The sequence below is a fragment of the Pseudonaja textilis genome, chromosome 7 (genome assembly GCF_049901715.1).
Source record: "Pseudonaja textilis isolate UNSWEBS1 chromosome 7, rPseTex1.2, whole genome shotgun sequence".
Lineage (NCBI taxonomy): Eukaryota > Metazoa > Chordata > Lepidosauria > Squamata > Elapidae > Pseudonaja > Pseudonaja textilis.
In genome coordinates, this window is record NC_141996.1 from 41,745,038 (window position 1) to 41,767,377 (window position 22,340).

At 35.8% G+C, this 22,340-nt stretch overlaps 1 protein-coding gene across 2 annotated transcripts in view; it reads left to right on the plus strand.

Annotated features, from left to right (window-relative positions):
• GBE1 (1,4-alpha-glucan branching enzyme 1) overlaps positions 1-22,340 on the plus strand; it is a 135,068-nt gene that overhangs the window by 63,214 nt on the left and 49,514 nt on the right. For both annotated transcript variants that reach the window (XM_026700672.2, XM_026700673.2), the window contains exons 4-9: positions 1,665-1,790; positions 9,094-9,229; positions 12,053-12,143; positions 14,237-14,446; positions 20,551-20,666; positions 20,787-20,914. In XM_026700672.2, the coding sequence (XP_026556457.1) occupies positions 1,665-1,790; positions 9,094-9,229; positions 12,053-12,143; positions 14,237-14,446; positions 20,551-20,666; positions 20,787-20,914 (807 nt within the window). The remainder of the gene's footprint in view (positions 1-1,664; positions 1,791-9,093; positions 9,230-12,052; positions 12,144-14,236; positions 14,447-20,550; positions 20,667-20,786; positions 20,915-22,340) is intronic.

A 22,340-nucleotide genomic window follows, 5' to 3' on the forward strand; every position in this document is an offset into this window, starting at 1 on the left:
TCTCTAAAGAAAAAAAGCAATTCTTTCTCCATCCACTGTGTGAAGTCTTTTTCCTTTAAAATAGTATTATTTAGCGTCCATCTAGATCTTCTTTTTTGTCCTTTCCATTTAATTGTCATTGGATTGTGATCTGCCCGACTTCCTACCTTTTTCACAACCATTTTAAACATGTTCAACAATTCTTAAACTTCTATGTGGTTATAACAGAATGTTAGTGTTTGGGGATAAACCCCCAAGCAGAGTATGCAGCAGCAGTCAAGCCAGGCTGGCAAATGAGAGAGAGAGTGGGCCCAAGAGTATACACACACTGGAGACAAAAACACTGCTTGTAGTTATAAAATAGTTATTTAATTCACACAGAGATTAAAGAAGTGTCATTCAGTCCATATATCATTATCCAGTATATCCATCCAGTTATCAAGTCCATTAACAGTAAATACAATGTCCTTATCTGCTTGTAAATCTTCTCCTCCCGATACCTTTCTCTCAAAGACAACGCTGAATCCTCAGCTCACCAGGCAAACAGTCCTTGTGTTCAGTTGAAATGGTATCTGGCACAGTAGCCTCCAAAAGTAAGCAGATAGACGTTCCAGCAGGCAGCAGACCAGGAACAGAACCAGGTGCATCCAGAAGCCAGTGACTCAGACAGTTGCATCCAGAAGCCGGGGCTATTACGTTTCCCTTCCTACCTTTATTACTGCCTGCAACCGCACCCACAGTGACATTGCAGTTTCTTGCTTAAAGCTACATAGACACTTAAACCTAGGTTTACATATTTATTCAACCCAAACCTGGTTGGTGTATCCATATACCCAACACAGATACCTTTTCATCACATGTACCATCACTTATCTATAAGCAAATGCATAGAATATCAACTTTTCAATCTGTTGTCAGCAAAAAATCCAAAAGCAATTGTCAGAACTTTGCAAAAATAATAACTTTGTTGAAATAAACTAATTATAGTCTTTCCTTTTACGGTCTTAATCTTTACTTCAATCAAATATTGCTATAGGTTCTGATTTCTCTTCAATTGTTCTTTATCTCATTGCATAGATATTTTCAAGGCTGTAACAAGCCTCTTTTGTAGATTCAATAAAAAAAAGATTTCTAGGTAATCCATTTGGTTTATCATTTGTATTTCTCTTTTCATTTGTAAAACTTAAGCCACTTTCTTTTGTATATCCAATAAAACATACTTTATTATAATTCTCCTTTATCTGTATGTCAGTAAAAGTAGGCATTCCATGGCTTGCTGTTTGAAGAAATATAAATGGTGAATAAGTAACCCCTTTTTTTTATTTCCATATTTACAGGCAAGGGAAAATACTGAATCTGTAATATTATCTCCAATGTGTACTTTCAGTGGCAGCTGAGACAGCTAATATTGGACTATTGTGAAAGTGCAGTTCAAAAGTTATATATAGAAATAGGATTTGAACTGGAATATCATGTCTGAAAATATCAAGCAGAGTTTGTTCCTAATTTTGTGTGTGTGTGGCTTGGTTTTGGTGTAGAATAACCTGCATCATAAATATTACTATGGTACTAAGAAAATGAGTACTTTAAATATGGGATTAATGTTTATAATCCCAGCTACATCTCATTTATGCTTCCAATTCTAATTTAATTTCCATACTTTCTCATTACATTGAATTTTTTAGTTGGTGATAAGAACCAAAACTGGAGAGATCCTTTATCGCATTTCTCCTTGGGCTAGATATGTAGTTCGTGAAGGTACCAACGTGAATTATGATTGGATACACTGGGAGCCATCAACTCCATATAAAGTAAGTTATTAAATTGACTGTGATTTATTTCTTATCTATTATAGATGTCAGTGGGATTTTTCTTAATGTTTGTAAACTCTTAGAGAGTTACATTGGGAAAGAATTATATTCTTTACATGCAGAATATTTTTTTTATTAGAAGGGCAAACTATGTGCACTTTCCTATTAATAAACTGTAACACACACACACACACACACACACCAACACCCACATTTATACTTATAATAATAATACTTCATTTGCGGTCACAGACCAAAACACAAGTACAACAAAAGAAGAACATGGGAAAATTAATCATGAACAATTGGTCACCAAAAACTTTACTAAGGGGAATTACCCTCTGCATTATCCTCTGATGGTTACAACTCTTAAAAAAATTGGAAACCAAAGAAGTGATATATGAGGAGCCATCCCCTAGACAATATAAGAACAAATTACTAACATTGGGTCTAGAAGGGTCTCTTTTAAGGAGAGACAGTAACTTAGATCTGCCTGAGTTATACATAGGGCAATATAAAAGGACATGATCCACAGTTTCAACCTCAGTTCTGTCACAGGGGCATAGCCGCTCGTTAATCGGGAGCCTCTTAAATAGCCCATCCAGTAGTGCTGAGGGCAGAACATTAAAGCAAGCTAGGGAGAAAGCTCTTCTATACTTGGGAATGGTTAGAGTGTAAAAATAGGGAGCCATCCTCAGTCCATAATTATTAAATTGGCTGAAGATCAGAAGGGAGCAAGTTTTGTTAGCTCTGGCTTGTAGATATTGCAAGTCAATGTCCACAAGCCGTTGGACTATCCTAAATTGGGCATCTTTAAGGCCATAATCTCCCAGGGCATTCCCCGTAAAACCTAGCAGGTGTAATTTCTTCATCAGCTCCCTCTCCCAACAAGAAATATGAGAGTCAGCAAACGCCAGGGAGAAGAGCTACCAGGAACTGCCAGAAAGAGCACCCAAAACCACCATTTAAAGGTGTTAATCCACGCCATACGTTTGACTGATCAAGTGCCCAGTTCCAGGTACATTGGAGCAAAATCAACACAAGGAGGAAGACCCAGAAGTTTTCTTAAAAAAAAAAAAAAACAGCCTGGGTTCTTTCAATACAATCCTTGAAGCCCCGTATCCATATGGGAATTCTGTAAAGAGTTTGAGCCAAAGTTTTGACTTTGTAAATACGCAGAGCAGAAGGAATAAACTGGCCTCCTTGGGTATAAAAAAATCTTAAAATCTGCTAGTGACTACAGGAGGCCGAGTTCAGCACCTGGGTTTGATGTCTAGTCCAAGCACTGAATTGAAGTGAAATTGAATACCTAAATACTTAAAATAGAAAACCTGCTTAACAGCATTACCATTGATAGCCCAGTTATACAATTTCTGGGCTCTAGAGAACACCAATACTTTGGCTTTGTCGTAATTAATAGACAAGTGGTTCTCAGCACAGTAGGACTCAAATGCAGAAAGTAATCTTTTCAGACCTGGCCTTGACAATGAAAGGAGGGCCGCATCATCAGCATAAAGGAGAAGTGGGATCTTCGTAGTTGATAGCTTTGGGGTGTGGGACTCAATATGTCCAACGTGAAAGGCCAAGTCAGATAAGAATAAATTAAACAAAAGAGGAGCCAGAACACAACCCTGCCTTACTCCATTCTTAATCCGGATAGGATTTGAAAGTTCTCCCTGCAGACCACACCTGACCTGACTAGAAGTCTGATTGTACAAGGATCTAATTAGGAACAGAAGACGTCTATCGATAAGAACTTTTGAGCAGTTTTGACCACAACAGTCCCCTAGGGACTGAGTCAAATGCTGACTTTAGGTCAATAAAGCAGTAAAAAGTTTGCCACGTGGTATGGTAGTGTATTTATCGACCAGGTGTGCTAAGACAAAGCAGTGGTCCAGTGTGGCACAGCCTGCTTTAAACCCAATCTGTTCAGCACCAATAATATTGGACTCCTCAACCCAGGTGAGGAGTCTGCATTGGAGATATTTAGCATACAGTTTCCCAATGATGGAGAGCAAGCTTATGGGGTGATAGTCAGCTGGATTGTTCCTATTTCCTCATTTAAAAACTGGAACAATAATTGCTAAGCTCCAGGAGGTAGGGATCCTGCCAGAGGTATTGATATGCATGAAGAGTCTTGCTAAGAGAGGAATCCACCACTCGGGATTGTATTTTAGCAGATCAGGGCGTATAGCATCAGGGCCAGGGGCTTTGCCTGACTTGAGTTCAGAGATAAGCTTGGTGATCTCAGCATGAGTCACAGGTTGCCAGTCAGGAACTGCAGGAAGCAGCTGTGGCCCAAGCACGGTCGAACTTGTTGACACCTGGAAAATTGCCAAGAAATGGTTTTCCCAATCTCTGTTGGAAATACAGCAGAGAGGGAGTTCTTGATGACCCAGCAAGGAGCTGGCAACAATTTGCCAAAATAACCGAGTGTTCTTCTGCTGGATAGAGAGGAGAAGTAGGTCCCACTTCTCTCTCTCTTTAGCTTTCTTTTTCTTAGCAATTAGTCCTTTATACCCCCTCTTAAAGAGATAGTATTCCTCTGGTGAGCATTTATCCCCTCGATTACGATAGAACAGGTAAACCCTATTAATCTGGTTCCTGAGCATCAGACACTCTTTGTCAAACCAAGAATTACTTCTTGAATGATATGGACCACCCAGCCTATGGATGGCTCCTTGCTCCCTTTGAACACTATTAATTAGTGATTCAAAGGCCGAGATTGTCCCTGGGCCACTACTTGTTAGGGCCTGATTGTATAAGCTGAGACACTCCGGAGATGATAAAAAGGAGTGGAACTTTCTTTCAGTATTAGAAGACCATTTGATCCTCCTTGTATACAAGGCCGCATAGGGATCTAATATCTGGGGACCCCTAGGGAGATGTATATTTGAGGAAAGCCCAATGATTGTAAGCAGGGGGTAGTGGTCGCTCTCCATAAGGCAGTCCACATAAAAAGCATGGACTGCCTTTCTAAGAAGCTGGATACCAGCACAAAATCAATAACACTACTTCCACATGAGGAACTAAAAGTAAACTCATCAGCTAGATCACCTAGGGGACTCCCATTAAGAATTATCTTATTGTGTTGGGCTGCTAAAAGGGCTACCTGAATGCCAGCAAAATTTGTTAATTCATCCTTATAATGTCTTGCTGAAATCAGGTGTCCTATGACCTGGAGGGTTTCTTGGGAGTAGATTGCCTCAATCAATGGGGGAACTTGGACTCCCAATCGGACATTAAAGTCGCCCCCTATAAGGATGTACAGCGCTGGGAATTTAGTTTGCGTACAAGTAATGTAATTCTCTAGCACGCCCCATTGAGCCTTAGTATCAGCTTGCCTAATTGTCGGGGGAAGATAAACGTTGAACACTAACAGTTTGTTGAGTCCTCTCTTAATTAGGAGTGCCATAGCTAAAGAGCCACAGGGGGGCAGCTCCACTGTCTCCACTTTCAAAGCAGTAGAGACCAAGCAAGCTAAACTACCCTTAGACCTTCCTGTCGTATATTGTCTGGTGGCGGCCAAGGAAATGACCGTAAACCCTGTAAGGGATATCTTATCGCATGCCCAGTTCTCCTGAAGCAGGACCACATCAAATGAGTGAATATAGTTGGCGAATTCTGTTGTACCACACCTTCTCCCCCAACCTGCTATGTTCCATGAAAGGCACTTAAGTGTGCAGGGTTTTTTGCCACATTTAATAGTCATTCTGTGTGATTAATTTTTCCCAGAGTACCCTTCAGATCTGAAAAGATACACCCGTTGTTAAATGGCAGGGTCGTCCTCTTAGGAAGCAAAGGCAGGGAAGGAGGGAGGGGAGGCGAGCCTTGTTCATGGGGCTGTAGGGTTCTAAGCGCACTCCAGTTCGTACTTGTGGCATTAATTGGTTGCTTAGCTGGCAAGTATTCAGCAGCATCAACAGACAGAGTTTAAAATAGCTCTGGATTTTCAAATTTACAAATTAGACATTCTGGAGAGAGCGCCAAGGGAGCTTCCATTGGTAAATCAGTATAGACTCTCTGGAGTCCAAGGGAATCCTTATCAGGTAGTGAAAGACTCCAGAGCTTGGATTTAACTGCATCCAGATGTTTTACGATTTGGGCCCTTTCTGGTTGTGAAAGTGCAAAAATGGAGTCGAAGAGTTGTGTCTCCTCCTGGTTCCAGAAATTGTCTTGACATAAGTCAGTCTCATAAATAGATGGAATCCCAGAGGCACTGACCTGGGGCTTATTTACTAAGGAACCATGGATGCCCTGGGCTGGTGTCGCTTCCTTTGGGGCCATTTCTTCCCAGCTGATCAAGTCAAGGGAAGCTTCCTGGTAAGATGTTACTCGCTGCGGGGTGTGTGTGTGATTTGACCGGTTGTAGGAGGAACAGTCAGGCTACCATCTGAGAGGACGCCAACTGGAGGTTTTGCGGGAATAGGTGTATAATTAGCACGTGATGTAGTATCCGAGATGGCATTCAAGGTTGGCACATTAACATGTACTGCGGGGGATCTTTTGGGGGCAATAAATCTGCCACTCACAAATTGTCGATTACTCAAGAGTGGCTTAATTGACATATCTTTCGATTTTTCTGCCAAGACTCTTCTTGGCAGAATTCTGAAGGATCTTAACAGGGATCCTCTTCTGAAAAATAGTTTTGGGGTGTTAGAATTGTCAAAACTGAGTAGCACTCTGGTGCAGTGATCAGGAAAGGGTAAAAGTTCAACCTTCAAATCATCAGCTTTTAGCCCCAATAACTGTAATATATGGCCCCTTGCCAGCTGTGTTGAACCCCAGTGAGGTAAGTTGCCATTAATGGGATTAATGATGAGGGCCACCTGTTTTGACTGTAAGACCAAGTGACTGTTTGCATCAAAGGATGTAAAGCTCGAACTATTGGTAGGATTACGTTGGCCAGTGCTTTTGTTGAGGCTTGGCAGGGAGAACCCTGCCGCCACATCAGGCTGCTGAGCGGTCAGCCCAGGGCACCCACTGGTAGTCCAGGAAACTAAGTAGTTTAAAGTACTTATTATTTTATCAAGCTGGAGCTGAATGCTCGCTGTAGTTTCTGCAACCAAGAAACATTGCTGAGCCAAAAGTTCTGTAAGGGTGGGCTCCTTTAAGGATTGGTTGGGGGCCGTAATTTTAGATAAGCCTTTGTTCTCAACTTGGTGGGAGACGCCCTCAACCGTCAGAAGATCACGACAACTGGCAGCAGCCAGACAAAAGGGAGGAGGAGCTTTCAAACTGAGAGGCCAAGCTAAAACAAAGTCCTCAATCTTGGATTGCTTCAGAGAAGGTTGAGGGACCAAGTCAGTGAGAGATCTGCTCCTTTTCCTTGTCTTCATTATATTAAGTAGCACAATAAAGGAGGAGCTGTGTAATATAGCATAGAGTCTAGTCACTAAAACTAGTCCTTGATCCAGAGGAAAAGGAATCAGGAGTGGAGAAGAAACGAGTCCTAATGCAAACAGTGGCAGAGCTCCTCACAAGTATACCAAGAATCCCGTCCTCCCGACAGAGCAGGGAACATGAGTAAATAAAAATGATAAAATAATAAAAATAGTGGATAAAAATAGAATAAATTAGAGAAGAGAAATCACATCAAAGCTAGGCATTACTAGACTTCCAGCTGAAGGAGTAAGATGTGTAGAACAACAAAGAAGCAGCAGCAAGGCCCTCCTATAGCTGAGGCCCAGCTCGGGCTTTTTTTATCCACATTTATACTTGTAAATTGCTAAAGATATTTTATATGTATATCAATCAAAGATAATTACGAGTTAAAAATTAAGGTTGGTCAGATCTAGGTGGAAGACATTGAGACTGTAGGTTGTTTTCTTAAAAAATTATAGAAGAAAGTAATGGCAAACTGTTTCCATACTATTGCCAAGATAGCATTTCCAGGAATTAAATTCAGAAAGCTTTAATGAGTACTTACTTGCTTCAGTGTATTGCCTGGTAGAAGGTACATACTTAGAAGTGTTAGTACTGCCTGTATCAAATTAGGAGAAGTGTTTTCATGCCATATTGCAAATCTAATCCTGTTTGAAAAGTTAATCTGATGAATCCACAGAGATGGTGTCAATACTTTTTCCTCGTAAATGAAGGCACATAGTAGCAGTGCCACATTTTGAGATGCAGCTTCAGGCTTTTTCAGGATGATAGATGTTGTTAAAGGACTTGGGTCAATTGAAGAATCTATAGGGAATATTAAAGTGAATTTTATTATTGTGATTATTCTGAAGAATCTAAATTTCTAGGAGTTCATTCAAACAACTTTAAATATAATTTTATTCATTATTTATATGCAGAGTAACATAGACTACAAAAGGAAAACACTTTCTTTACAAAATTAAATTTATAACAGTACAGAGAGCACCTGCATCTGTTTCTTGTCCTTTTCAAAACCAAATAAAAATTGTCAAATATACTTAAGCCTTTCTGTGATTTGCTGCCAGCCTTTAATCTTAAAAATTCTGTGAACTTTCACATTTCAAAAAGCATTTCATATTTCAGTAATTCAGCTATGTATGATAAACAATACTGATTTATGCAACTTGCATGCAATTACAACTTGTTTAGTAGTCAAGAGATTTGTTATTAATTTTGGATGTTCTTTCTACAATATTCCTGCTAATAGGCTCAGTAAATTAATCTTTCATTTATTAATAGGAAAGAAAGATGAGAACTGAGGACTGGGATGCAGTGAAGTGGAAAGGACAATATAAGATGTTCAGTGGATAATGTTTCTAATATAAATAGTACAGGAACCGATAAACTTTAAAATATGCCCTAGTTTTCAAATATGTCCTAGTTTCCCAGGAACCTAGGATTTTCCTTAAAAGCATTATTTACTGACAAAAATAGTAATGTTAGATAATACCATTATAATTCTTCAACACTGTAAAAGAGAATTGTATCTATTCTTGTGACGCTCTTCAAATTAATGATGAAATCTAATATCTTGTGTGTTTTGAAAATAGAAGTTTGCTTACAAATTGTTTGGTCAAATACTTTAGTCAAATTGAGATACTATGACTTTTCTGACCAGAGGAATTTTAATAAGTTATTCACAAAGAATGTTCTGACCTTAAAAAAAGTAGGAATCAATCAAGTAGTCAATGTATATTTAGCCTTTGCAACATCTGCCTGGCTGGAGCATCTTCAGCAATAGTTTCATCTAGATGATCTGCCCCTTTTTAATGTATAAAACTGAATGTGCTCGTTTAGATTTTAACATCATGCCCATTCTTACCTAAAAAAACTAACAGCTTTCAGATTTTTATTCTTAAACTTTCTTTTTCTTGTTTAGTGGAAACATCCCATTCCTAAGAAACCCCAAAGTGTAAGAATCTATGAATCACATGTGGGAATTGCTTCCCCTGAAGGGAAAATAGCTTCATATAAAAACTTCACATACAACGTGCTTCCAAAAATCAAAGATCTTGGTAAGTGATACCTGTAACTTCTTTCGAGGTAACTTTTAATGACACGTGCTTTTATTAGAAAGTTTATTTCAAAAGTTTCCATATTGATTTTTAATGCATCATCTCAGTGGAAGAGCCTCAGTGGCACAGTGGTTAGAGTGCAGTACTGCAAACTACTTCTGCTGACAGCCAGCTGCCTGCAATTTGAATCCCACCAGGTTGACTCAGCCTTCCATCCTTCTGAGGTGGGTAAAATGAGGACCCAGATTGTTGGGGGCAATATGCTGACTCTGTAAACCGCTTAGAGAGGGCTGTAAAGCATATAAAATTGTGTGTACCACACATTAAAATAGCAATAGCACTTATTTAAGTGCTATTGCTATTTTAATGTGTGGTACACGCAATTTTTTTTTTAGAAAGTTACCAAAGTCAAGTGCTAATATATTTATATAAAGAACCACATCCAGAAGTAAATTGCTAGTTCAATTTACTAATCAAGTTGCATGTAATTTCCAGCATATGTGATTAGCCACACTTCGAGAAATCCTGAAGCACAGTGGAAGTGCCAGAAGACTGGAGAAGAGCCAACATTGTGACAAAAAAAAGTGGGGAAAAGAGGAACTTGAAAAGTGTTAATCAACTTGATCTAAACACTTAAGAACATTCTAGAAAAAATAAGTACTATTAAAAGAGTATTTATCAAAAGCTAGCATAGATCATGCTAGACAATTACTGGTTCTGGGGAATGCTATAAATATACTTAGATTTCATAACACATTTGATAAAATAGATCACAGCCTTCTTTTTAATAAACAGGATCTATGTGGGATGGATTTACAGTTGCTTGAACAACCGTAGTCCTTTGTGCCCACATAGAGGAAAGTCTGTGATTTCTTACCTTAGTGTTTATTTCTGGCTTCAGGACTCTTTAATATCTTTATAAATGACATAGAAAAGGAAATAAATAGGTATTCATAAAATTTTTGATGACACAAAGCTGGGCAAATGATCACAGAGGTAGTTCCAGTGAATTAATGAAAACAGGCTCAAAATTCTCTTGATAGATTTACACATTTGAACTGCTGAACATCAAAGATAAGAAATGTAATGTTCTCCAATACTTTATATTTTTTTAATTTAAAGAAGAGATGGTGAAGAGCCATGACAATGGTTTATCAAAACATAAAAGAATGTCATCAGAAACATGGTGTTGATTTATTCTCCAAGGGAACTGAGGATAAGAAAGAACCAATGAGTGTAAGCTTAATAAAGACAGATCCAAATAAGGATGAATTTCCTGATTGTGAGTGGTCTTAGGCAACAGGATCATTGGAAATTTTCAAGAAAAAACTGGGAAAAAAAACATTTGATTAGAATGATAACAGGATCTCTGCACTAAGCAAAGGTTTGTTCCAGAAGATCTCCAGAATCCCTTCTGACTCTTGTGACTCTATGATACAAATACAATAATTAGAACTAATATTGAGAATAGATTTGTAATTTTTAATTCTTGATGAGCGTTTATTATTTATTACTAAATTTTTATACAATTGATCTCCCCTATAGTAAAGTAACACTTTATAGGTTATAAAAAGATAAGTAGAAAAATAATTAAAATATAAAAGTATACATATACAAATTTTAAAACTTTACCAAAAAAAAGTCTCAGAGATGGATAGCACTGGGAAACGGGATGAAAATTGTCCAGACAAGTTGGGTCCAATGTTGGTTTCTTGAAGAGAGGGAAGACCAAAGAAGCAGACCCAATTTAATATTTTGCATGATTGTATTAGAAACATCAATAATTGATTGATTGAAAAAATATCTGTAATTTAATAGTACAGTTAGTTGTGACCATTGATTTTTAGAAGTAAACAATACAGACTCAACATGTTTTTTTTTAAAGAACAATCTTTTAAAATTGCAATTTAAAATTACTCCATCCTTCTGATAACAGGAAATAAATAAATGTGACACCACACTATAAATATGATTATAGGTGAAATATTTTAAACAAAGTTTTTAATTAATGCTAAGTGCTAATATGTGAAGTAATACGTTACGTCCAAAGACTTTCATGTTTGACCTATAATTTATTATTTGCCAATAATCCTTGTTTGGTTGTTAAAGGGGACATTTATCTGCTTTTATATATGTTGGCTTCATTGCCTTAATAAAAATTTACTTTTAAATTTGTGGGGTTTCATCATTAAATTATACTTTTCCCTTAAGATTTACTTCATTAACATCATATAAAAATATTTTGAGTGGGATAAGGGACAAATAGAAACTTTTTTTCTTTTTCTTTGGTGCTCTGAACTTTCAATAAATTTCAGATCAAACTTCTGTTTCTTTAACGTTTGTTTTTTTAAAAGAGATTCCTTGAGGGAAATAAATTTGGAGGAAAAAATGTCAATTAGAAATGGAAATGTTTAAAACATTAAGAAGAAAAGCACAAAGTTTAATATATGTGTAGTCAGTTACTTTTATGATTAACACTGTAAATATCAAAAGTGCAGCTTAAGTTCAGAACATGCACATTGGGATACTTAATGCTCTAAAGTCAAATTACAATTATATTTGCATATTATATATTTCTTAGTAAAAGGCCAATATTTCAATGCACTTAAAAGACTGCTTCAAATTTTTGCTTCCTAGGACTGCTTCCTAGTTGTTTTTTTTTAATGCTTCTTTTAGGCTTAATTGATTAGGTGTCCTGATAATGTATTTCTAATTTATGTCTTGAGAAATATAGATGATCTTGACCAAAATCAATTGTAATATTAGCCACTGTTTTCTTTAAAAAGCACTGTTGCAATCACTATTTTTTTTTTCTAAAAACAGGATACAACTGTATTCAGTTGATGGCTGTGATGGAACATGCTTACTATGCAAGTTTTGGTTATCAGATCACAAGTTTTTTTGCAGCATCAAGGTATGCTTTATTATTTTTGCCATTTTATTTTTTCCTCTTCATAGAAAGAAAGACCTAAACCAATGAAAAAAACAAAATTGACTAACTTGATCAGGGAGGTATGTTATATGATGGACTGTGTTCATAACTTTAGCAGTAGTAGCCACCAATGAACTTATTGTCCAAAATGGAACAATATTTCAGTGACGATCATCCTTACATATTACAAATAATAGGATATTGATTCATTTATATCAAAGAGCTTAACAAAAGGCAGCTCCTGCAGTTTTCAACTTTTCTTATAAAGCCATTTGACTAATAAATAAATAGTATTGAACATAAGGAAGAAACTGAAGAAAGTAGTAGTAAGGCTGAAACTATTTTAGGGGCTTGAGTTTTTTCAATCCTACACCTCAATACTTGTTCATTTCAGTTGAAAAAATATATATTTTCCAGATTTCAAAATTTCTGTGGATAACAGCAGTGTCCAGATAAAACTTCAAAGCTGGGAACGAGGCAATTGAGGGAATGTATATTGAATTACTAAATTATTTTAAATAAATGAATATTTGTATTGATTTGGTTTAATTGTTTTGTTTCCTTTGTTGGGTAAGATAATATACAATAAAACAATCCATTTTATTTTTAATTCATTAGCCATACAAAATTTCTTCAAAGACATGGAAATCAGGGGTGGGATGCTACCGATTCGGTCCGGTTTTTTAGAACGGGTAGCTCTGAAGAACAGTAGACACCGAACCAGTTTGGTGTGACAACCTTTTGGTCGTCTGTTTGACCCACCCGCCCGCCCGGGCTCTTGGCTGTCCTTTATTTCCTGCTTTTTCAACCTTCAACCTTGCGCAGCACAGCTGAAATTGAAAAGGCGGGAAAGAAGAGGATTTTCAAACACTGAGCACCTGTGCACAGCGCTTGTCAGCTGTCCAGGTGGCACAGCTGATGTTTTTTGCAATTGATTTATATGTGCACGCAGTGCGTGCACGTGCAAAATGCACTCTGACCAAACCGGTAGTAACACCGGCTGAATCCCACCCCTGCATGGAATAGTTTGTTTCTCTACTCTGATAATTAGGGGGAACTTGCACAAAATACATTTATTTTGGATTGCTTGAACAAAGACACTGTAATTTGAAAAAAAATCCTGTATATATAGATTTGTTTATAACTGTAATTAATCCTAATAATGTTGTAAACTAAATTGATTTTAGATTTAGAAATATTAAAGTTCTAAAATAAATATTTAAGCATAAAGCATATGAACTTTCACATGAGGTAAAAGCAGTTGATTGCTAAGTTACATTGTTAATTGCTTGAGTATCATTTTAGATTCAAAGCTATCTGAAATCTAATGACTGCCAGCTCTGCATTTATAATCAAGAGTTCTATCACCAGATAGTGTATTTGAGATTAGAACAAGCTATCTTTGTAGCTACAGCTTGTCCTTCCAACATTTTTTGACTGCAATTCCATTTCTAGATACATTCAACATACACTGCATATGCTGCTGAAATTAAAGCTGCTAAAAACATACTCTTCTAAAAGTCAGTTTGAATGTGAAGTAAGTTATAATTTCCTTTTGAAATGACTGAAAAGTGATGCAAATTAAAATTTCAGTCTTTCATTTCTGTGGTACTTTATACTTGTGAAGTACTCACAGTCTATATCTTGTATGTACTTCACAGCATTCATATAAGAGAGATTGAACTTACTTTTTTCCTATGACTTCAGAAAGTATCTAATGATTTGCTTTAGGCCTCCTAGTGAGTTATGTTTTCACCTTTCTTTCACTCTGAGAGTCAGATCAGTATAGCAGCATATAAACAAAGAAAATATAAATTTTATTGAGTTAATACTCTGTATAGGTTAAACTGTTGTTTGTTTAGCCTAGTATTATATCACATGATTGATGTGCCTTTTATAATCGTTCGTCTTACCACTTGCTTTTCTTAAGCTCTAATATATAAAATATCTTCTATGCCTCCCTAATATGTTGCCATTAAATAACAGTTACAATTCTAGTGAATCATAATAGTAGTAATCATGGTGACTTAAAAAAATGTTGTATACAATTAATTCTAAATGTTTATCCATTTTAGTCGATACGGCCCTCCAGATGACTTGAAGGAACTGATTGATGTTGCCCACTCATTGGGAATCACAGTTCTATTAGATGTTGTGCACAGTCATGCATCAAAGAATTCTGAAGATGGCCTGAACAATTTTGATGGTACTGATTCTGCATTTTTCCATTCTGGTGCTAGAGGAACACACATTCTTTGGGATAGCCGACTTTTTGACTATGCAAAGTAGGTATAAATAATATAAGTGCCATAGCATCTAATTAATTTATATAACCATAATCTAAAGGTCATTTGTTTTCATCTAATTATTAATGTGTTATGGGGCTGTTTAAGAGCAACAACATTAAGAGCTTGTGAAAGATGCTGCATGACTTATCCAAGAGAATTTAGTAGTTGGGCATTGACAAGCAATTTAGCCAATTTGATTAACTGATGAATATTTGTCTGATTGTGAAAATTAAAGTAGCAGATAAAACTGTTTATTTTGCAAAATTCCTCTGGTAGTTTGACAAACCAATGGAGCATATGAATATTCCCCCCCCCCCCCCAAAAAAAAAAATCTTATCTGCATCATCTGGATAATATTTATGAAAAATTGTTGGAGTTTGCTATCGAATAAAATTTTATATATGTAACCTGGACAAACAAATGTAATATAGAATGGTTTTGTTATTGTTTTAGTTGCCTTTCATAATATTCCACTCCATTTTTCTCCATGCTAGTTTTCTTTCCTTTTTCCTCTGCCCTCACCCCATCAGTTACCGCTTCACTTGCCCACTAAGATCTGCCAATTCTAAATTTTTTATTTTATTTTTTGAAAGGCAGATAAATATTTTTCATCTTTGAGTGTGGAAAATCATTGCTATTTTTCTTCTTTCATATGTAAGTTATTTCTTTTATATACGTGTGTATATATCCCTATGTAAACAAAGCTCTTTGGTGTAATGGTTTAAGGCATCAGGTTAGAAACTGGGAGACCATGATTTCTACTTCTACCTTAGGCATGAAGCCAACTGGGTGCCTTTAAGCCAGTCACTTAGCCTTAGGTTTGCTGGATAAGTAATATTTTGAACAAATTTAGATACACATTTCTCCTGCTATGTAAATTATTAAATGTTTATATAAAAGAAGTAAAATAAAAATAAATGTGATATTATTACTTTTATCCCATCATTATCAGTAACAGTAAAAATAATATATAATATTTGTGAGTTTATATAAAGAAAGAAAGTGTTTCTGGAAATGTAGCATATTAAATTTTCAATATTCCCTCATATCCAAATCCTGAACATAAGGTTTATAATACATGCAAATAAGATATGCTACAGAAGAATAACTTTAATTTTTAATAAACATTCTTGATGGATAAAATTCTTTTTTTCTCCTTGCTTTTAAGTTTAAATTAGTATGGTATAATGGGAGACTTTAAATCACAGATGCCACTTTACTTAGAAAAAATTCAAATAACATATAATTTCCCTTGAAGAATTCTGTTTCCTTTATTATCTCCATTGAAACACAGCTGTGTGCAAAATCTTTAAAATGTAACTATGCTGGGGGGATGGCAAGATTGTATGGTAATTAAGCTATGTACTAGGATATTTATGAAGGATACTAGAAGTAATTGTTAGTTTTCATACATTTTTATTGGTATACTTTAAAACTCATTAAGTGGTCACTCAAAATATGTATATGAAAGAAGGGACTCTTTTAACATCTAGCAAACCCATCAAGACCATCTCTATCTCTCCCTGTCTCCCTCTCCCCCTCTCTCTCTGTCTGTCTCTCTGTTGTGTATATGTATATGTTCGTGTGTGTATATAATTTTATTACTTTTGAAATAATAACAGAAAAAACAAAAAGGAAAATGAACAATGCATAAGAATTATAAAAAAATCATAAGTGAAATTTTAGAATTACTTCTAGCTTATACTTTGCACAAATACAAATAACATGGTAAAGGTTCAGTTATTTCACTAATAAACACATACATTCACAATTATTAATGGAAGCCTGGATTATATACCAATTTAAGAATCAATAGTCATGAGTTGGAAAGGCAGGTTCTATCAAATTCTTGTTGGAGATTTTTCAGATAAGATCATTTATCAGGATAGATATTGATGCATTATTTCACCTGTAAAAATGTTACTTGTCACTTCCAAATTCATAATCATAACTTTAGGGTAGTTCTGTGCTCTATACCTGTCCCAGGTGAAATACTACATTTATTCTTCTTTTGGAAATTAATGTTCATCCTCCTGATATCAAATATTTTTTGTAATACAAAATAGGTAGAAGTGTCCCGGCATTTAAAACCATTTTTCTCAGTATTTTAATATTAATTTGTAAATGTCATCATATTTCCTCTTAATAAAAATGCTGCTGGAGCCCTTGGGAGAATGTTCAGACTTCTGATACAATTGTTGTGTGGCAGCTTAAAAAAATATATTGCCTAAGTTCCTGAATCTCTGGAATCCATTATACCGGTATTACACATACAAATTTGTCCATATAGACTTTGAATACAGGGTCCAACAACTATCTGCCTATGGAAATACAATTCTACACATTCATACTATAATATTAGAGAACTGAAATTTTAACTGTCAGCTAGTAGGAAATCTGTTTGAGTGGTTTATTCAAGCGTACAACCGTGCATTTAAAATAATGTGTTTGTTATTCTTCTGCTACTCATGTACCAGTTCTGGTTTCCAGATCTGTTTTCTAAAAAGAGCTATTATGTTTAAGGAAAGAACAACTATATTATGGAAGAAATTTAAAAAGATAACGATACTACTAATAGTTCTGGCTTTTCTTGTGCATTCTAGAAATATTCAATTTTTATTTTTCAACGTATGATTTATTTTCCTAGAGTTCTTTCTTGGACTCTGTATTTTCTGTATCAAGCCAGGTACTAAAATGGAATAGTACTTTCTGGGCTTGATTTGGTGTCATAAAGTTTGACCTTAAGATAGAGAGTATGGTTCAGATTTTGCAGAATATATTTTCAGTTCAGTTCAATTTTTTTTTTTTTTTTGTACAAATGCGAAAGTTCTAAAACAATCTTTGGGGAAAAATGTATTCTCCATAGCTTAGACCTGTTCAGTTCACAAGAATATCACTTTTTGGTTTTAACTTTCTCATTTTTTCATTGCATATCAAATGTTTTAGTTTTAGTTTACTTTATTATCATTGCATCTTGTACAACGAAATCAAACACGATCTTCAGCACACATCATGACCATGAAAATAAACACAAACACACATCCTTCACCCTCCACACATTGAACCGAACCCCCCCCCCCGACACTGCACCAATGCTGCACTATACAGCAGAATTCAAAAGAGCTACTGCCCCGGAATAGAAGCTGTTTTTCAGCCTATTTGTCCTTGTTTTTATTATTCTGTACTGTCTGCCAGATGGTAATAGTTCAAGAAAAGGGTTCCCAGGATGAGAGGGATCTTTGAACTTTCTTAAGGCAGCGGAAGCTATAAAGCTCTTCCAAAGAGGGGAGAGAGCAACCAATGATCTTCTGGGCAATGACGTTAACCCTCTGGAGTGCTTTCCTATCTGCCACTGTGCAATTGGCAAACCATACAGAGGTCCAGTAAGTTAAAATGCTCTCTATGGTGCAGTGGTAGAAGGTCACCAGCAGTGTTTTATTCAGTTGTTGTTTTTTGAGAAGTCTCAGGTAGTATAATCTCTGCTGGGCCCTTTTGACCAGGGCTGTAATGTGGGCAACCCAGGTTAGGTCCTCTTTTAGGGTAACACCCAGAAACTTAAAACTGGCCACTTGCTCCACTCGGTCTCTATTGATAAGCAAGGGCTGGATGTCTGATCTGTTCCTTCTATAATCCACTATAAGCTCCTTGGTCTTATTGGTGTTAAGGACCAAGTTGTTGTCTCCACACCATGAAAGCAACTGGTCCACTTCATCTTGGTAGGCAGACTCATCCCCCCGGAGATAAGTCCCACGACTGTTGTATCATCTGCAAATTTAGCAGTAGTATTACTAGTGGGAGTGGGAATGCAGTCCTACACATAAAGAGTATCAAGTAAGGGACTCAACATGAACCCTGTGGTGTACCAGTGTTAAGAATAAGGGCTGTAGAGATATGATTACCTAATCTGACCCTCTGTGAATGGCCAGACAGGAAATCCATAATCCAAAGGCAGATTGAATAAAAAAGGCAAAGGTCCAGAAGTTTAGACACTAGTCAATGTGGAAAAATTGTGTTAAATGCAGAACTAACATCCGCAAAAAGCATCCTCACATAGCCCCCCACCCCCACCCCACCCCGCTGTTCTAGATGAGTCAGAGCAGTGTGAAGAGTGATGGCTATAGTGTCCTCTGTAGATCTATTTTTCCTGCAAACTGGTATGTATGCAGAAGACCAGAAATGATGTGTCAGCAGACCAATTTCTCAAAGCACTTCATGATGAGTGAGTCTGTAATCGTTGAGGTTACTGATAGGGAACTTCTTTGGCAGAGGAACAATGGTGGAAGCCTTCAAACAAGTTGGAGTAGTGGACTGGGGTAAAGACCGATTGAAGATCCTGGTAAAGACTCCAGCCAACTGATCAGCACAGTCTTTAAGCAAACAGCCAGAGATACCGTCAGGACTGGCAGCCTTTGTAGGGTCCACAGCCCTCAGAATGCTCCTCACCTCCTGTTCCTCCACAATGAGGTGGGGGCTACAATTGGCTGGTGGCTGTATTTTATCTGTCTCTGATGTCTCTACTTCAAAGCGAGCAAAGAAATGATTCAGTTGCTCTGCCAATGAAGCATCCCCCTCAGCAGGGATGACATTGGTCGATTGATGGTTTGTAATTTGTTGAATTCCTTGCCACATCTGCCTCATGTTATTGCAATAAAAATTATCCTCAATCTTCCTCTTATAATCAGTCTTGGCCTTCCGAATACCTTTCTTCAGATTAGCTCTGGCAACACTGTATCTTGCCCCATCACCGGACCTAAAGGCCTTGGTCATGTCACGCAAGAGGCACTTGGTCATCCAGGGTTTCTGATTGGGATAGATCCTAATACGTTTATCCACAGTGATAGTATCTGTGCAGTGTTTGACATAGCACAGAACAGTTGCAGTGTGCACCTCTAAGTCAGGGTGGTAAAAGATGTCCCAATTTGTGTTCTCAAAACAATCCTGTAGTTGTTGAGAAGCATCTTCTGGCCAAGATTTTACTGTCTTTATTATAGCAGAGCCCGTGTCCTAAGAGGGATGTATGCTGGTTCTAAAAGCAGTGACATATGGTCTGATTGTCCCAAATGTGGTAATTGTATAACCTTATAGTCATGTTTGATGTTGGTATATACTTGTCCAATATGTTTGCTCCTCTAGTAGCACACTTAACATGCTGATAGAATTTAGGGAGCACTTCTTTTAAACCAGCTTGATTAAAGTCCCCTGCTATGATATGCACAGCATCAGGATACTTATTCTGCTGATTACTAACAAAGTTATACAAGAATCCCAACGCTATAGTAGTATTGGAATCAGGTGGGACATAGACTGCAGTAATCAAAATCACGCTGAATTCCTATATATTTTGATATATGATATATGAATGTCTATGTATTTATGAATGTATGTATATTTCCAGAAAACATTAGAAAATATATTTGCTCACTTTTTAGTCATGTAATTTACAGAAGTATTTTGAGAAATAAATATTTGAAATAAGTTATCCAGAATTATTTTAAAAATAGTCTTTCCAGTATATTATTGTAGTGATAGCAACTTCAGAAATTTGAAAACATTTTGTACTATCCATAGCTTTCAAAATCTCAAATTACTATTTAAAATCTGCATACTTCTTTCTTTTAATTTAATCCCAAAAGATCTGTATCTGAAGGAAGATCTATGCAGGGTATTGTTTGGAGAGAAATACATCTGTATGGATTGACTGTTCTTTCTTCAGTTGTTCAGTAATTTATAGTAAGGTATGAAGTGTGTGTAGTGTGTGAATGTTTTTAACACCAAAAAAATAATAATTATATGTACATGTATATGTGTGTGTATAAATGATTCCCTTTCCCTTAATGATATTAACTTCATCTGCCAAGGATCTTCTTTATAACTAATTCAGTGTTTTTCCATTGCAGGTCCTAAATGGCGGAGAATCATGTATTGTCTGAACCTTATTGGACAAAAAAAATATATTTATAAATATAGTAAATAATGAAAATTAGGTTTATGGACTTCTTTTATCAAAAACAATTTATCAAAAATAAAATTGTATATATAGAAACACTAGGAATAGATTAATGTTGTATATTAATACTTGGGATATGTTATTTATATTTCAGCTGGGAAGTTCTGAGATTTCTTCTCTCCAATTTAAGATGGTGGATAGAAGAGTATGCCTTTGATGGGTTTCGATTTGATGGTGTATCATCTATGCTATATCACCATCATGGAATTGGTAAGTTTAATTTATATATCAGTGATCATACCACAATTCAAATAATTGAGAGTTTTATCTGAAAAACCTACAGTAAATCCTATAACTTGCACTTACAGCACTTATTATTTATCATATTAGGTGAAAGCTTTAGTGGAGATTACAATGAATATTTTGGTATGCATGTTGATGAAGATGCAGTGGCCTACCTAATGATGGCAAACTACATGATACATATTTTGCATCCAGAATGTGTAACTATAGCAGAGGTAAATCTTAGATTACATTTACACAATTACTTTGACTTATTTATTTGAAAGCTTTTTTGAACAAATCATTATTAAGTTACAGTTATATTAATTTCAGTTTATTAATGCTTAAGCATGATGCAGGATTTGTTAAACATTTTACTAGTTTCAGTTATAAAACTAAATATATGCTGTAAAGTATATTCCTGTTCAGGTGTATTCCAATCCTACTGAGTTCAGACATACATCAGCAAGTATTTCTAAGGTGCAGCCTAAATATAATATGATCATTAGAATTGTTCCAAAAATGTTTTTTCAGTTTCTGACAGAACTGAAGAAGCTTCATAGATAAGAAGTAAAATGTCTTCAAGGAAAAACAAAATCCAGTTGCCTTTTGAAAAAGGACCTTTGGGATCACTATAGGTTGGATGACTGAGAATCTCCATAGAGATCACTAGAATTATAATTCTTTTAAACAATGAACTTTGTCATGACTTAACTCTTCTATAATGTACTTATGACTTTGGAAACTCACTATACTGCCAAGGCAGCTAATTTTTTATGTATCTGTCTTTGTAACAGCAATCTTTATGAATACCTAATGTTCTTCCCATTTCTAAATCATTCTGACTAATGTTAGGTATGTTTAATTCTTTGTCCATGAATTATAAATAACAATATATTTGTCAGAATTACATTTAGAAGATATTGCTAGAATTTCTTAAAAGTATTCTTAAAAGTAAACAGGTACTAGAAATCTTTATATATTTTTATCTCTTAGTGTTTAACGTTTTTAACTATTTAACATTTAAATTGTACTGGTCATGGTCCTGGAGAAGTAATTACAGTGCATTTTAAACAAAAACAGGTGAAATGAAGCAACTATGGAATATATTAAACTTAAAATTGTTTTATTGATTTTGAGGTTCTTTTCAAATAAAATGAGTCCATCATCCAGTGAGCCTTAATAAGGTGATCAAGATTCCTATCTTATAATCTTTTTGCATTTTCTCATATACTTTTTTGTAAACAAGATGTTCCTTCAATTTATTATAGTTAAACTGAAAATTACTTCAACTTTATTTTCTAGTGGGAGCCTCTGTACAGAATGTGGAATTGATCCACTTGCTTGTGGCAGAAATAAATTGAGAGGGAAGAACTATTGATATTATTCTAAATTGCAAGTGCCTAACGTGAATTTGATCTTAAATGGAAGTGAAGTGAATTCTAAAGAAACTGCACACATATAGTCTAGGGCAAATTGGTTATACTATTCCATAAAGATTCCATAACTTATATAACTTTTTAAAACTATTGTGGGTACTGTCCAACAAAAGTATTGATAATATTCTAAATCTGGAATGGGACAACTCATCCTGGCCAATTTGCTGTGGCCAACTTGCCCTGGGACAATTCAATGTGGGTAAATCAAGAGAGAAGTAGAATT